The sequence below is a fragment of the Antechinus flavipes genome, chromosome 2, assembly GCF_016432865.1.
Source record: "Antechinus flavipes isolate AdamAnt ecotype Samford, QLD, Australia chromosome 2, AdamAnt_v2, whole genome shotgun sequence".
Classification (NCBI taxonomy): domain Eukaryota; kingdom Metazoa; phylum Chordata; class Mammalia; order Dasyuromorphia; family Dasyuridae; genus Antechinus; species Antechinus flavipes.
In genome coordinates this window covers 252,259,431-252,276,061 of record NC_067399.1, presented here as the reverse complement: position 1 = coordinate 252,276,061, position 16,631 = coordinate 252,259,431, and the positions used below count along the sequence as shown (strand labels likewise).

General features: G+C 32.8%; 1 protein-coding gene across 4 annotated transcripts in view; it reads right to left on the bottom strand.

Moving 5' to 3' along the window:
* Window positions 1-16,631, bottom strand: part of OSBPL2 (oxysterol binding protein like 2) — a 108,908-nt gene that overhangs the window by 59,487 nt on the left and 32,790 nt on the right. For all 4 annotated transcript variants that reach the window (XM_051976685.1, XM_051976688.1, XM_051976689.1 and 1 more), the window contains exon 2: window positions 8,515-8,687. In XM_051976685.1, the coding sequence (XP_051832645.1) occupies window positions 8,515-8,551 (37 nt within the window). In that variant the 5' untranslated portion in view covers window positions 8,552-8,687. The remainder of the gene's footprint in view (window positions 1-8,514; window positions 8,688-16,631) is intronic.

Here is a 16,631-nt window from a genome sequence, read left to right as displayed (position 1 = left end):
GTTAAAGAGAAAAGATAACACAGCCCTAATACAGTGACATGAACAAGACACCATAAAAATGGAAAAAATAATATACTATCTTATAAAAAATATATAAAGTAATAAATAAATATGTTTAAAGTGGTTGTTTACTAATTAAATTGGGAAAAATAAGTATTTTAGTTGAATACTAGAACATTTCTTCAAAAACACAATTAACACAGAGGGGCCAATTCACTTCCTTTTTTTTTTTTTTTTTTTTTTTGGCTGAGGCAATTGGGGTTAAGTGACTTGCCCACGGTCACACAGCTAGCAAGTATTAAGCATGTGAGAGCAGATTTGAACTCAGGTCTCCTCCTGATTTTAGGGCTGGTGCTCTATTTACTGTGCCACCTAGTTGCTCCTAAGTAAATTCACTTCTGATCAATAACTTTCAGATTTGGCATATAACAGATACAATATTTAGAAATCTGGATCATGAGAATTCAAACATAACTATCATTTCTTTTCCTAGCTTAGCAAACCTGAATATAATAATGAATCATGCAAAAAAAAATCATAAGCACAATTACATAAAGTACTATATTCTAAGGAGAAAGTAAGAATTGTGAACACAAATTCGATTATAGAAATCAGTGAGCTATTACAATGTTCCTTATATAATGTGAATGACCAACAAAACATTAATATTCTAAGTTATGAAACTCAAAACAGAAAAATGGAAAAAATGGAAATAATTTAATAATACAAAAATAAGTTGCTCCTTTACATTTCTTTTATCATCCAATTTAAGACTTCTTTCTGTGTCTCCTGGGCATACTATTTCTACCTATAATAGTTATAGAATATTATTTTTTGTACTAAAAATTGCAGTATCACAATACCATGCACCAGCTTCTTTCATTTTCCTTTATAACAGGCATTAAGGAATATTCTTTATTCTAAACATCCATGTATCCCCAAAAGCTACCTTTTAGATCACATCCTAAAAATCTGTAGGATTTTGTATTATAGTTTTTTATTTGTCTAAAAGTTTAAAAATTCCTCCCAAAGACTATAAACTCTTTGCAGACAGAGTTGGCTTACTCATCCATTTATTTCCCTTTGCTACTAGCACAGGGTTTTATACATAATACTTCAACTTTATCTCAAGGATTGATGTTTCATCATCCCTTCCCAACACAGACCACACATCTTTTAGGTCTTAGTTAAGCTCCAGTAGTTAATATAGATAAAATGTATAAAATATGGCACATAAAAATAATAATAGACTTTTAAAATAAGGGGCAAAGATGGTTATGGATAAAATGAATATGCTATGGCACATAATAAATAATAATAGACTTAAAATGAAGAGGAAAGATGGTTACTATGGCAGGAAATCACCTGAGCTCCCTTCCAAATGACTTTTCCATAACTCTCTCAAAATAAGTTTTGGAGCACCAAAATTAACAAAAGAACGGGGTAAAATAATTTTCTAACCTAAGACAACTTAGAAGATCAGTAGGAAAGGTATCTCACTAGAATGAGAATAGAACATAGTCCACCACAGGCTTCCAGAGCTCTCAGCTCACAGATTGTAAAAGGGTCAGATAGATGGTCAGAAGATTTACAGGGGAACCTTTGCTGTCACTAAGAGAAAGACTCTTGCATTGTCCATAAGTGATTCTAAGTCAGAATCAAATGTCAAGAAATAGGCTGGAAAAATTAGAATAACCAAAAGAAGTACCTGACTACAGAAAGCTACTATGGTGCTAGAGGTCAAAAAGCAAAATCAGAAAAATACAACAAAATAAAAAATAGCTATGTATGCAAAGTCTCAAAGGGAAAAAATGTGAATTGGTTTCAGACCCAAAAAATTCCTAGAAGAGCTCAAAAAGAATTTTAAAAATCAAGTAAGAGAGGTAAAAGAACTGGGAAAGAATTAGGTTGATGCAAAAAAAAAAAAATCATGGAAAAAAGTCAATAGGGGCAGCTGGGTGCTGTAATGAATAGAGTACCAGTCCTGAAGTCAGGAGGTCCTGAGTTCAAATCTGGTCTCAGACACTTAACATTTCCTACCTGTGTAACCCCAATTGCCTCAGCCAAAAAAAAAAAAAAAAAAGTCAACAGTTTGATAAAGGAGGCATAAACACACCAAAATATTGAAGAAAATAACACCTTGAAAAACAGAATAGACCAAATGGTAAAAGAGACTTAAAGACATATTGAAGAAAAGAACTCCTTAAAAATTAGAATTGGCAAATGAAAGTTTACTGACCACATGAAACATGAAGAAACAATAGAACAAAATAAAAAAATGAAGAATACAAGAAAATGTCAAATATCTCATTGGAAAAACAACTTATCTGGAAAATAGATCTGGGAGACATAATCTAAGAATTAAGACCACCTGAAAGCCATGATCAAAGAAAAGTGCCTGGACATCAGCTTTCTTTTCTTTTTTTTTTTTTTAAATAGTTTTTTATTTATAAGATATATGCATGGGTAAATTTTCAGTATTGATCCTTGCAAAACCTTCTGTTCCAAGTTTTCCTCTCCTTCCCTTGACCCCCTCCTCTAGGTGGCAGGTAGACCAATACATGTTAAATAAGTTAAAATACATGTTAAACACAATATATGTATACATCTATCTATACAGTTATCTTGCTGCACAAGAAAAATCATACTTAGAAATAAGGTAAAAATAACCTGAGAAGGAAATCAAAAATGCAAGCAGACAAAAAAGGAAGAATGGAAATGCTATGTAATGATTCATACTCATTTCCCACTGTTTTTTCGCTGGATGTAGCTGGTTCTCTTCATTATTGAACAATTAGAACTGATTTGGCTCATCTCGTTGAAAAGAGCCACGTCCATCAGAATTGATCATCATATATAGTATTATTGTTTAAATATATAATGATTCTCCTAGTTCTGCTCATTTCACTAAGCATCTGTTCATCTAAGTCTCTCCAGGCCTTTTTGAAATCATCCTGATGATCGTTTCTTACAGAACAATAATATTCCATAATATTCATATACCACAACTTATTCAGCCATTCTCCAATTAAAGGGCATCCATTCAATTTCCAATTTCTAGCCCCAACAAAAAGGGCTGTCACAAACATTTTTGCATGTGTGGATCCCTTTCTCTCCTTTAAGAACTCTTTGGGATATATATAAACCCAGTAGAAACACTGCTGGATCAAAGGGTATGCACAGTTTGATATCTTTTTGAGCATACTTCCAAATTGCTCTCCAGAATGGTAGGCTGCATTCACAATTCCACCAACAATGTATCAGTTGGACAGCTTTCAAGAACTGCCCTACACAGGATACAAAATAAACCCACATAAGTCATCAGCATTCTTATATATCACTAACAAAACCCAACAGTTAGAGTTACAAAAAGAAATTCCATTTAAAGTAACTACTAATTGTATAAAATATTTAGGAATCTATCTACCAAGGGAAATATTTAGGAATCTATCTGCCAAGGGAAAATCAGAAACTTTATGAGCAAAACTACAAAACACTTTCCACACAAATTAAGTCTGATCTAACCAACTGGAAAAATATTAAATGCTCTTGGATTGGGCGAGCAAATATAAGAAAGATGACAATACTACCTAAATTAGTCTATTTATTTAGCGCTATACCAATCAGACTCCCAAAAAACTACTTTGATGAACTAGAAAAAATAACAACAAAGTTCATATGGAAAAACAAAAGGTCAAGAATTTCAAGGGAATTAATGAAAAAAAAAAATCAAATGAAGGTGGTCTAGTTGTACCAGATCTAAAATTATATTATAAAGCAGCAGTTACTAAAACCATCTGGTATTGGCTAAGAAATAGACTAGTTGATCAATGGAATAGGTTAGGTTCAAAAGACAAAACAGCCAATAACTTTAATAATAGTGTTTGACAAACCCAAAGACCCCAGTTTCTGGGATAAGAATGCACTATTTGACAAAAATTGCTGGGGAAATTGGAAATTAGTATGGCAGAAACTAGGCATTGACCCACACTTAACACCGTACACCAAGATAAGGTCAAAATGGGTTCATGACCTAGGCATAAAGAATGAGATTATAAATAAATTGGAAGAGCATAGGATAGTTTAGCTCGCAGACCTGTGGAAGAGGGAGGAATTTATGACCAAAGAAGAACTAGAGATCACTATTGACCACAAAATAGAAAATTTTGATTATATCAAATTGAAAAGTTTTTGTACAAACAAAACAAATGCAGACAAGATTAGAAGGGAAACAATAAATTGGGAAAACATTTTTACAGTCAAAGGTTCTGATAAAGGTCTCATTTCCAAAATATATAGAGAACTGACTCTAATCTATAAGAAATCAAACCATTCTCCAATTGATAAATGGTCAAAGGATATGAACAGACAATTCTCAGACGAAGAAATTGAAACTATTTATAGACATATGAAAATATGCTCCAAATCATTATTAATCAGAGAAATGCAAATTAAGACAACTCTGAGATACCACTACACACCTGTCAGATTGGCTAGAATGACAGGGAAAGATAATGTGGAATGTTGGAGGGGATGTGGGAAAACAGAGACACTGATACATTGTTGGTGGAATTGTGAACACATCCAGCCATTCTGGAGAGCAATTTGGAACTATGCTCAAACTGTGCATACGAGAGATACTAAAGAAAGGAAAGGGACCTGTATGTGCCAAGTTTGTGGCAGCCCTGTTTGTAGTGGCTAGAAGCTGGAAAATGAGTGGATGGCCATCAATTGGAGAATGGTTGAGTAAATTGTGGTATATGGATGTTATGGAATATTATTGTTCTGTAAGGAATGACCAGCAGGATGAATACAGAGAGGACTGGCGAGACTTACATGAACTGATGCTAAGTGAAATGAGCAGAACCAGGAGATCATTATATACCTCAACAACGATACTGTTTGAGGATGTTTTCTGATGGAAGTGGATCTCTTCGATAAAGAGAGCTTTAATTGATCAAAGATGGACAGAAGCAGCTACACCCAAAGAAAGAACACTGGGAAATGAATATAAACTGCTTGCATTTTTGTTTTTCTTCCCGGATTATTTATACCTTCTGAATTCAATTCTCCCTGTGCAACAAGAAAACTGTTTGCTTCTGCACACATATATTGTATTTAGGATATACTGTAACCTATTCAACATGTAAAGGACTGCTTGCCATCTGGGGGAGGGGGAGGAGGGAGGGAGGGGAAAAATTGGAACAGAAGTGAATGCAAGGGATAATGCTGTAAAAAATTACCCTGGCATGGGTTCTATCAATAAAAAAGTTATTTTAAAAAATAAAATAAAAAATAAAGAACTGGCCTACATAAAAATTGAAAAAATTCAACTAGTTACCTCCTTAAAGAAATTCCCAGATGAAAACTCCCAAGTATAATGTAGCCAAATTCCATAATTTTCAGGTCAAGGAAAAAATACTGCAAGCAGCCAAAAAGAAACAATTCAAGTATCATGGAGTCATAATCAGGATGATACAAGATTGAACAGTTTCTACATTAAAGGATCAGAGGACTTAGAATATATTCTGGGGGGCAAAGGAGCTAGGATTACAACCCAGAATCACCTACCCGGCAAATCCTTCAGGGGGAAAAATGGACATTTTATGAATTAAGAAAATTTTTAAGCTTTTCTGGTGAAGAGCAGAGATGAATAGAAAATTTGTTTTTCAAATACAAAATTCAATAGAAGCATATAATCAAAAAAGAAATCATAAACACTGCAATAAGGTTAAATTCTTTACATTCCTATATGGGAAGATGATATCTGTAACTTCTAAAGCCTGTTTTATTATTAGGGCAGTTAAAAGCAGTATACATAGACAGAGACCATGAGTATAAGTTAGACTTTGATACGCTGATAATTAAAAAGTTTAAATTTCCAAAGCAATCCCAATAGACTTTGGACAGAAAATTCCATCTGCATCCAGAAAAAGAACTATGGAGACTAAATGTAAATCAATACATGCTATTTTCACTTCTTTCTGTTTTTTAATCATTCCCATAGTTTTTCCCTTTTGCTCTGATTTTTCTCTCCCAAATGATTCACAAACCACTATGTATTAAAACTAAATTTTTTTTTAAAAGAAAAAATTAATTAAGGGATGAGAAAGAAGGATGCACTGGGAGAAGGGAGAGGTAGAATGAGGTAAATTAATTCACATAAAAGAGGCATGAAAGAGCTTATCTAATGGAGAGGAAGACAGGTTGGCAAACAATACTTAAACATTAATTTCAATGGAATTGGCTCAAAGAGTATAACAAATACATTCAGTCAGGCACAGAAATCTACCTTACCCTATAGAGAAGGTAAACTGGCAGAAGAGAGGAGGAGAAGGGAAGAGAAATAGGGTGAAAAGAGAAAGAAAGAAAGAAAAGGCTAAATAGGGGGATAGGACACAGGGAAATACATAGTAATCACAACAAAAAATTTTGTAGCAAGTCTCTGATAAAAGCCCAATTTTTCAAATATAAAGAGAATTGAGTCAAATTTACAAGAATACAAATTATTAACAAATTGATAAATGATCAAAGGATATAAACAGTTTTAATATGAAATCAAAGTTATCTATAGTCATATAAAATTATTTAAATCATTAATTACAGAAATACAAATTAAAACAATATCAAAGTATCACTTTATACCTACCAGATAGGTGAATATGACAAAAAAGGAAAATGATAAATGTTAAAGAGGATGTGGGAAAATTGGGACTCTAAAGCACTACTACAAGAGAGGCTCTATTCTGTAGAACAATTTGGAACTACACCCCAAAGGCTATAAAACTATGTATATATCCTTTGATCCAATGATACCACTACTAAATCTGTATTCCAAAGAGATTAAAAAAAAAAAAAAAAGGACCTATGTGTACAAAAATTATTTATAGCAGCTCCTTTTTGTGGTAGAAAAGAACTGGACATTGAAGACATGCCCATCAACTGCTTAACAAGCTGTGGCATACAATTGTAATGGAAACTGTGCTATAAAAAATGACAGGCAATACATGAACTCATGCTAGATGAAGTGAGCAGAACCAGATCACTGTATACAGCAACAAGATTGTACAATTATCAATTCTGATGGACGTGGCTCTTTTCGACAATGAGGTGATTCAAGCCAGTTCCAATGGTCTTGTGATGATGAGAACTATCCTACACCCAGAGAAAGGACTGTGGGAACTGAGGGTGGATCACAATATAACATTTCACTCTTTGTTGTGGTTTGCTTTAATTTTATTTTCTTTCTCATTTTTTTTTTTTTTACTGCACAAGAAAAATCGGATCAAAAAGTAAGGTAATTGTATAAATATGTATGCCTATTTGGGATTTAACATATATTGGATTACATGCCATCTACAGGAGGGGGTAGGGAGGAGGAGAAAATTGGAACACAAAATTTTTCAGGGGTCAATGTTTTTGACCTTGCATATGTTTTGAAAATAAAAAAACTTCAATTAAAAAAAAAATGACAAGCAAGACAATCTTAGTAAAACCTGGAAAGACTAACATGAATTGATACAAAGTGAAATGAGCAGAATCAGGAGAACAGAGTAACCAAAGTATTATATGATATCAATTATGAATAATAAACTATTCTCAGCAAAACAAAGATCCAAGAAAATTCCAAGGACTTATGATGAAAAATGCTATCCACCTCCAGAGAAAGAACTAATGAAGTCTGAATGCAGATAGAAGTCTACCTTTTAAAAAAAATTTTTTCTTGAGCTTTTTTGTCTGTTTTCTTTCACTACATAACTAATATGTTAATATGTTTTACATGAATGAACATGTAAAATCAATATAAAATTGCTAGTGTTCTGAAAGAGAAAAAGAAAAGTGGAAAGGGAGAATTTTAATTTCAATTTTTTTAAATGTTAGAACTTATTTTTATATGTAATTGAAAAAATATATATGGCTTTACAAAGTATTTTCTTCAAAATAATCCTGTGATGATGGAAGAAAGTGTTCAAGAAAAATTCGTTCATTAAACATGTGTTATTAATATTGTCTTGTATACCAAATAATGTATTTCATATTTTAAAATTTATCAGAAATAAAACCTGCTGCTATTTCCTGATAGGTTCGTAATGAACAACAAGTAAAGAACTGGACATATTTTTCAAATATGTCCAATGTATGGATTTGCTTTGCTTTACTTTTATTACAAGAGTTTTAAAAAATTGGGGAAGAGAGGGAGCAGAGGAAAAAAGAAGCTAGTGAAAACAGGAAAAAGAAAAGAACATAAATGCATTTTAAAATGCAGAGGGAGAAGGAGATTTCAAAGGAAAAAGACAAGTAGGACAGCTTGGTATCCAACATGCTAAATTTATTATATACTTTAAAAAAAATTGTATGTAATATTCATGGTTTCACATATAATGCTCTTTCTTGTTCTTTATACATAAAAATGTATTTGCTAGTGTCTGTCAAGTTCAGAATAAAACTTAAAAATAAAAACATCCATAAATTCTGTCAGAGGTTTGGTCTATTTTAATTTATTATCCTACTCACCTGTAACGGCATCAAAGAATTCTTCTTCACTATTCATCCTTCAGTAGTAAATCCTTTTTTCTTTCCCAGTTTGCTGCTGTCTATAGCATCATTGTACTTGAACTACTACACAGAGTTAGGAATAATGTTATGCTGTGAAATTTTTATTCATAAAGGCTCAACAGACTGAAGACCTAAGAGAAGAAACATTATGAGAGAATTAGTTTTTTGAAGTCCTACATTTCAGAAGCACTTTTAAAAAACAAAACATTTTCCAATTCATAATCATAAAAGACAGAAAAATCAAATTTATATTCTAAATATAATATCATTTATATCTAGGTACTGAAATAAAATGTGGATAACTTCCAAATGAGGGGAAACTTTGAACATAAAGGTCAATGTTCTATCAAGGAATTTACATTAAATCTACAAGGAGAAAACAACAGATACAGAGAAGTAAAAAGAAGATCCTTTGATAAGGGAGAGTACTAACTACTAGGGGGATGAGGAAAGACATTGTGACATCATCAACATGCATTTGGCATGTACAATGAGTTTCAAACCACAATAATCACAATATCCCTCATATTCTGGTGAAGACTTATCAATAGGCAACCACAACTTCACAAAATTTACATGAATACTAGGTTTATTACAAGAGAAGTGACGTATGTAGAATCCAAAGAGTTCACATTCTATACAGAAGTCTGCACATTTATGACATCAGGACAAAAGAAGGAGGAGATACCAGAAATCTTCACCTAAAGGAGTATGGCATGGGAAGAGAAAGATGCAATAAAGGATGGAAAAGAACAAAGCCCCTCCTCTGAAAGGGAGGAGCAAGACAATGACAAAAGGCACATTTTTCCCCCTTGGAAACTGCCAGACCATTAAAATCTGACACTGCTTATCTACAAGGGTTCCAGGCCTGGTACAAACTGTCTGGAGTCTTTTTTGAGTCTCTTAAGAACAGCTTGGCATGCAAACAACACATTATCAGTTTGGGGTTGGGAAGGAGTATAGTTCCATCCTTGACACATCCAGTTTCTCCTGAATACTCTGGATCCAGTATTTCTAGAAAACATGGCAATTCACAAAAACAAGTTCACATTCTTTAACAAGACAGATGAAGAACCAAGAGTCCTAGGAATAGCAGTATCCCCAAAACCATTGCCTTGCTTCTAGTTGGGCTTTTCCAGTCATTAAACAGAGTATCCCTTGTAGAGAAAAAGTTTACCAGCACCACCTCCCACAGCATCAAAAATACCTCTGCCAAAGCCCTAGAAACAACAGCATTTTCCACACCCAAGCCCAGAAAAGCAATCTTTGGGGCAATTTCCTCTGTAAGGACTATTAATTCTCTTGTCATTCTCTCTATCCCCTTCTAGAAGCCACAGCTACTGAAAATTCAGAAAAATTTTAGATACCAAAATGTTAAATGGTCCATCAGAAATGAGTTCAAGAAGTCATTTGCTTTATGACAACTCCCTAAAGGGCATGAGGCTTTTCCTTCTGATTAGCCCCATACTTCTGATTATATAGTCTTTCTCAATTAGAAAAGGAGCTCCATGAGGGCAGGCAACAATTGGCTTTTCTATTTGGATCTACAGTGTTTAGCACAATTTACACATAAAACTACTTAATTCTTTTTTCATTCATTCATTCACCTAAGCTGAGCTACATCGGTAAAGAGATAAGAGGTAAAAGGAATGTATTAAAGAAGAGGAGAAAGAAGGCAATCTATTCAAAAGCACCAGGACAATAAAGTTCTAAGTACTGGGGAAAAAATGAACGTGACATAAATCTGGAAAAGTAAGCAAGAGCCAAATTGTGAAGGACTTTACAAGCTACTGAAAAGTTTAAATTATATCCTAATCATGGTTAATTAAGGAAACAACAGGAACAAGCTGTATTCAGCACATAAAGGACAGGTCTTAAATTTCTAACAAGATTAAGGACAGGTGCTAAAGTTCTAACAAGATTCAACACAAAATCTTGGGGCTGGAAATGACTTCAAGGGTCATTGAAGGTTTACTAATATGTTGGCATATACCTATAGGCGCAACGGCTTCATTACTGCTCAAATGTCACTCACACTACATCAACAATCAATTTAGCTGCAAATATTACAAACCTTTAAGTTACAAATAACTGAATTGCTATAGCAACAAAAATTTAACATGTTTAAAATTTACATTCATTTTAATCGTTTTCAATTCTGAGGGCATTAAAATGCCTTTGTAAATTGTCAACAAAAAAATAAATCAACCTGGACCTAAGTACACTTTTTTAAATGGTCATATTATATTTGCTTAGTTTTTTAATGTTATTCAATTATATTAATGCTTTCCTATATTAATTCCTGAATTCCTAATTCCTGAAGACAGGAAATTTTATAAGTTATAAAAGATAAAGATCAACCTAAATCCCAAAATGTTTGACCTCTTTTCCTCTAAAAATAAGCCCAGTTCTACCTTTTTATTTTATTCTCAAATTAAAAACCAACAGTCCTCCTACCTCAGTCTTCAAGTGCAAAGAATTTCCATAAAAATTCAGTGATAAAAAGAGGGCTGGAAAAGGGTGTGTGTGTGTGTGTGTGTGTGTGTGTGTATGTGTACACATATATATATATAAAAAATACACATCCCCTTTTTTTTAATGTGACTGAGAGTAACATGATATTTCCCCTGGATTGAGAAGATATCTGAATGTTTATTCTATATTCCTGGTATTGTGCCTCAAAAAATAAATTTATAAGATTTTTTTTAAATGTTTAATGATTTAGCTTACTTCATTAATTGAAAAGAACTTGGTGAGTTTTTTTATAGTCTTGTTCTTATACATCTAGATAATTCAACCATCTCCTGTTAGCTGTTTTTAACATGACTTCTTCATAGGAATAACTAATAGGATCTAAGGCAAGGCATCTTGGTACAAAATACTATGGACAAAGAGAGAAGTTTATAGCTATATACACAAAGAGAAAAGTAGATTGATGCTCTTCATAATTTGGTTTCTTTCTCTACCTTTCCAATTCACTTGCACATTATTCTTCTTTCCTCAATCTCTCTCACCCTGCCTCACTGACCAGGGCACTCATCTTCTGCTTTCATGCCTCTGCCATGATTGTCCCCTATTCCTAGAATGTTCTGCCTTCTGAAAGCCTTATCTTTCTTAAAGACAAAGGTCAAGCAACACCTTTATGCAGCCTTTCCAAGTCTCCTCAGATGTTATTATCTCTCACTCCTCCGTTACTCTTTTATTTTATTTGTATATTCTCTTTTGTCTATAGCTGTATATGTCAAGTATGTAATCTTCCCTCCTCTGAAATGTATGATCCTGAGAGCAGGGAACTTTTCAATTTTGAATATGCCTTTCTAGTGCTTATCACAATTTGTGGCACAAATAGTTGCTTGATATTTATTAATTGTTGTTAATTAATTAATTGTTGATTCCCAAGTGTCTGATTATAGTAGATTAATTGTTTATGTAACAATGAAAACAATGTTAGATAGTCATACCAAAGAAGCTCTTAGAAATACTTACCCTTATCATTATATTTTTACTTTAAATAGAAATATCATTGTTTCTACTTCAGTGAAAAGTGCTTCAAAAGATCAGTGCATAAACTGCCAAAGCATACAACTCTTTGGTTTGAGGCATGAACTATTAAAGTGACATAATAACTACATATATTTATTTCATGCTTTAAGGTTTGAAAAAACTTCATACAAGGGAAAGGGACCTGTATGTGCCAAAATGTTTGTGGCAGCCCTGTTTGTAGTGGCTAGAAGCTGGAAAATGAATGGATGCCCATCCATTGGAGAATGGTTGAGTAAATTGTGGTATATGAACATTATGGAATATTATTGTTCTGTAAGGAATGACCAGCAGGATGAATACAGAGAGGACTGGCGAGACTTACATGAACTGATGCTAAGTGAAATGAGCAGAACCAGGAGATCATTATATACCTCAACAATGATACTATTTGAGAATGTATTCTGATGGAAGTGGATCTCTTCGATAAAGAGAGCTAATTCAGTTTCAATTGATCAAGGACGGACAGAAGCAGCTCACCCAAAGAAAGAACACTGGGAGATGAATATAAACTGCTTGCATTTTTGTTTTTCTTCCCGGATTATTTATACCTTCTGAATTCAATTCTCCCTGTGCAACAAGAAAACTGTTCAGTTCTGCACACATATATTGTATCCAGGATATACTGTAACTTATTCAACATGTAAAGGATTGCTTGCCATCTGGGGGAGGGGGTGGGGGAGGGAGGGGAAAAATTGGAACAGAAGTGAATGCAAGGGATAATGCTGTAAAAAATTATCCTGGCATGAGTTCTATCAATAAAAAGTTATTAAAAAAAAAAAAAAAGAAAAAGAAAAAGCTTCATATAATAATTATGTTTCTATAGTGCTTTAAAGTTTTCAAAGTGCTTCACATATTGTCTATTATTGGATTCACAAAACAAATCAGTAATGTAGGTCAAATATAAATGCCTGAGATACAACATGAACTCAGGTTTTCCTAATACCAAGTTCAATTCTCTTACTACCACATCAAGCTGTTCCTTTTCGGTTGTTTTTCTTAAGTGTATCCTTCAAACATTCAGCCTTAATAATTACAATTAGAGCTGGAATTTATAATGCTCCTAACCTCATTTTATAGATGAAGACTTGAGGTTGAGAGAGGTTAAATCATTTGCCTAAGGTCACACAGCTGACAAGTGTTTGAGGTAGTATTTGAATTTAGTTTTACGTCTTCCTGCCTTCAAATCCAATACTCTACCCACTAAGTGATGATCTTATGAGAAACCATGAAATGGACTTGTGGGAAGAACACTGAATTGCAAATTGGAGAGTCTTGATTCAAATCCTGTCACTGTTATTTACTACTAACTGTGTGATTTCACCTCTCTGGGCTTTAATTTGTTTCCCTTAACTGTAAAATAAGGAAGGATTGGAGGAGAGAAAAGGGAAGGAGCCAGAGAAGAATGATCTCTTATGCTTCTCCAGCTTTTAAATCTATGACCATATAAAATGTCAAGTATAAAACAAGTCCAATCTACATTGTACCCAATAACAGCAAGAATGTGCAATGAACCACTATGAAAACTTGGTTCTTCTCAATGGTTCAGTGATCCAAAGCAATCTCAATAGACTTTGGATAGAAATTGCCATCTGCATCCAAAAAAAGAACTAAAGAGACTGAATGCAAATCACACATACTAAGTTGACTTCTTTTTTCTGTTTTTTTTTTTAAATCTCTCAAGGTTTTTCCCTTTTCCTCTGATTTCTCTCTCCTAAAATGATTTCTAAAGCAAAGTGTATTAAAAATAAATAACTTATTTAAAAAAAAAAAAAAGTAAAACAATTCCAATCAAAAATCTGTAGGCTGGCATCTTGGTTAAATTCCATTTTGCAGCTTATTAATAGACTTAACATGACAGCATATCCACTGTCTTTTCTAATTCTCTGATTTTTTTTCCTTTTCACTATGCTCTGATGCTTCACTATAACATAAGGGTGATGCTGAGCTCTCAAAGACCATTTCAATAAAATGAAAACTCTAGAAGCTCCAACACTATAAGATCATAGATCTAGAGGTAGAAGCTCAGATAGAAGCTTTCTAGTACAGCTCTCTCCCAAAAAGTGTTAAGCCCCTTGTTTGAAAAATGTTAAATCTGAAGACAAGGATATACGCCCTTTTCATTACATTAAAGCTGTATGGTCACCTGGTCGTGTGAGATTCTTCTTGGATAAAAGATGTCATGTTTTAGTTGACAGATTTAAAACTTCTGCTGTTGACAGCAAACATCATCCAAAGAAGTCATGTTCAACTTTACACCAATCTGAGAAAATACTCCAAACACAGAATCCTAGAAGCATTATTACATAACATCTTCTGAAAGAGCAGTAAAATTTACCTGCTAAAGTGAACAGCACAAAGGCAGATTTTGTGATCTTCGTATCTTACACTATTGCATAAGCTTTACTTTATATTTAGAAAAAATATTCAAGACAACTATCTCAGGAAACTGCTTTCATCAAAAAGCTTCTGATCAAAATTCATTTTTAAAAAAAGTCTCTACAAAAAATTTTCTACTTTTCTCAGAAAAGTGATTTGGAAAATAAGGACTAGTAATCAAAAGACTCAGATTTTATTACAAATTCTATAATGCTGGAAAAACTTTCATTTTTCTCATCCTTAAAAAAGGGAACTATCAAATATCCCACTTTCATAAAATACATAAATTGCATTTAATAATATTTTAAAAGTCATTTATTTTTAAATTTAAAAATATTTTTAAAAAAAATCTGTATTATGTAGTAGAAAGACCATTGAAAAGACTAAACTAAAAATTAACTTTAATAATAAATCAACCAAGTTACAAGATATAAAATGAATCAGAATTTCTGTATATTGCAAACAAAATCTAGCAGAAGAGATAAGAAAAATTCCATTCCAACTATATAATGTACAAAATATTTGTTCCAAGACATATCTAGAACTACATGAATTTACATTCATGTACAAAACACTCTTTACATAAACAGAAAGATAAATAATTGGATAAATATTAATAGCCAATTGGCAAGTCATGTCAATGTGATAAAAAAATGACATTTATTACCTACATTAACATATTTGTGCAATGCCTTACAAAAGACTATTTTATAGAGCTAGGAAAAATAATGAAATTTATGTAAAGAAACAAAAGGACAAAAATCTCAAGGGAAACTGAAAAAACTGGGGAAAAAAGGCATAGTACAAGATATAATGTAAATTATAAAACTTTATTACAAAGCAGTATCACTAAAACTATCTGGTACTGGTTAAAAATAGAGAAGACAATTAATAGAACAGATAAGGTCCATAAGCCAAAACTCCCAGCTATTGGGACAAGGACTCATTACTCAATAACAGTATCAACAACAAAAACCTGCTAAGAAAACTGGAAAATAATTGTACAGAAATTAGGTACAGATCAACACCTCATATTATATACCAACATGATGATATCATTGTTTTCGTCCTTTATTCTCCAAGATGACCATGACATCAGGGAAGTAAGGCTATGACATGCAAGAGAATTGAATTTGAGTGAGGGAGGGCTATGTTAAGTCACCAGCCTCACTTTCTCCTCCAGAATCACCTAGATCCAGGGGCCAGATATAGATCAAAACAAATGGCACTTCAAATGGCTTCCTTGTTTAAACATATAAAAGGTGGCATCATAAAATAGAAAAGAAAAAATAAATTATTTTTCAGACCTATGGACTAGATAAATAGTTCACAGCCAAGATTAGAAAAGATAAAATGAACAATTGTGATTACATAAAATTTAAAAGGCTTTGCAAAAAAAAAACAAAAAAACAATGCAGTTTACAATTAGAAGGGAAACAAGTAACTAGGGGGAAAAATCTTTGCAGTAAATTTTCCTGGTAAAAATCCTATATCCAAGATATACAAGGAATTGATTTAAATTTAGAAGAACATTTTCCAACAATGGTGAGATGAAAGATGACAGTTGGAGTTCATAGTAATGTACTGCTGTAGGAGTTGTGACTTTATCTAGTTAGTCTAGAAAATAATTTGGAACGAGACAAATGTCACTAAACTGCTTATTCCCTTTTACAGTGATATTACTCCTATGCCTATATCCTATAGACATCAAAGAAAGAGTAAATAGATTTATGTGCATAAAAATATTTAACAGGTCTTTTTGTAGTAGCAAAAAATTAGAAACTGTGGAATGTTCTATTGAAGAATGGTAAAACAATTGATGAAATGATTAAATCAAATAAGATGGAGAAAGTGGGTACTAAGGAACTAAGAGATAATGAATGAATATAGTCTTGGTAGTTAAAAAAAATTTGCCAGTGAATAGCTAGAATTTATATGAAATTTTAGAGTCTGAAAAGTCTTCATTTCAAAAAAGCTATGAGGTAAGTAACATAAATATCCTCACTGAATGGACAAGAAAACTGAAAATTGAGGAAGAGGGGCAGTCATTTGCCCAAAAACATTATGTAAGTGATCAACTCCAAGTCTTCTAAATCTAAGATAAATATCCTGGTTCACAATACCAGGATGAAGAGCAATAAGGTGGCAATTCTAAT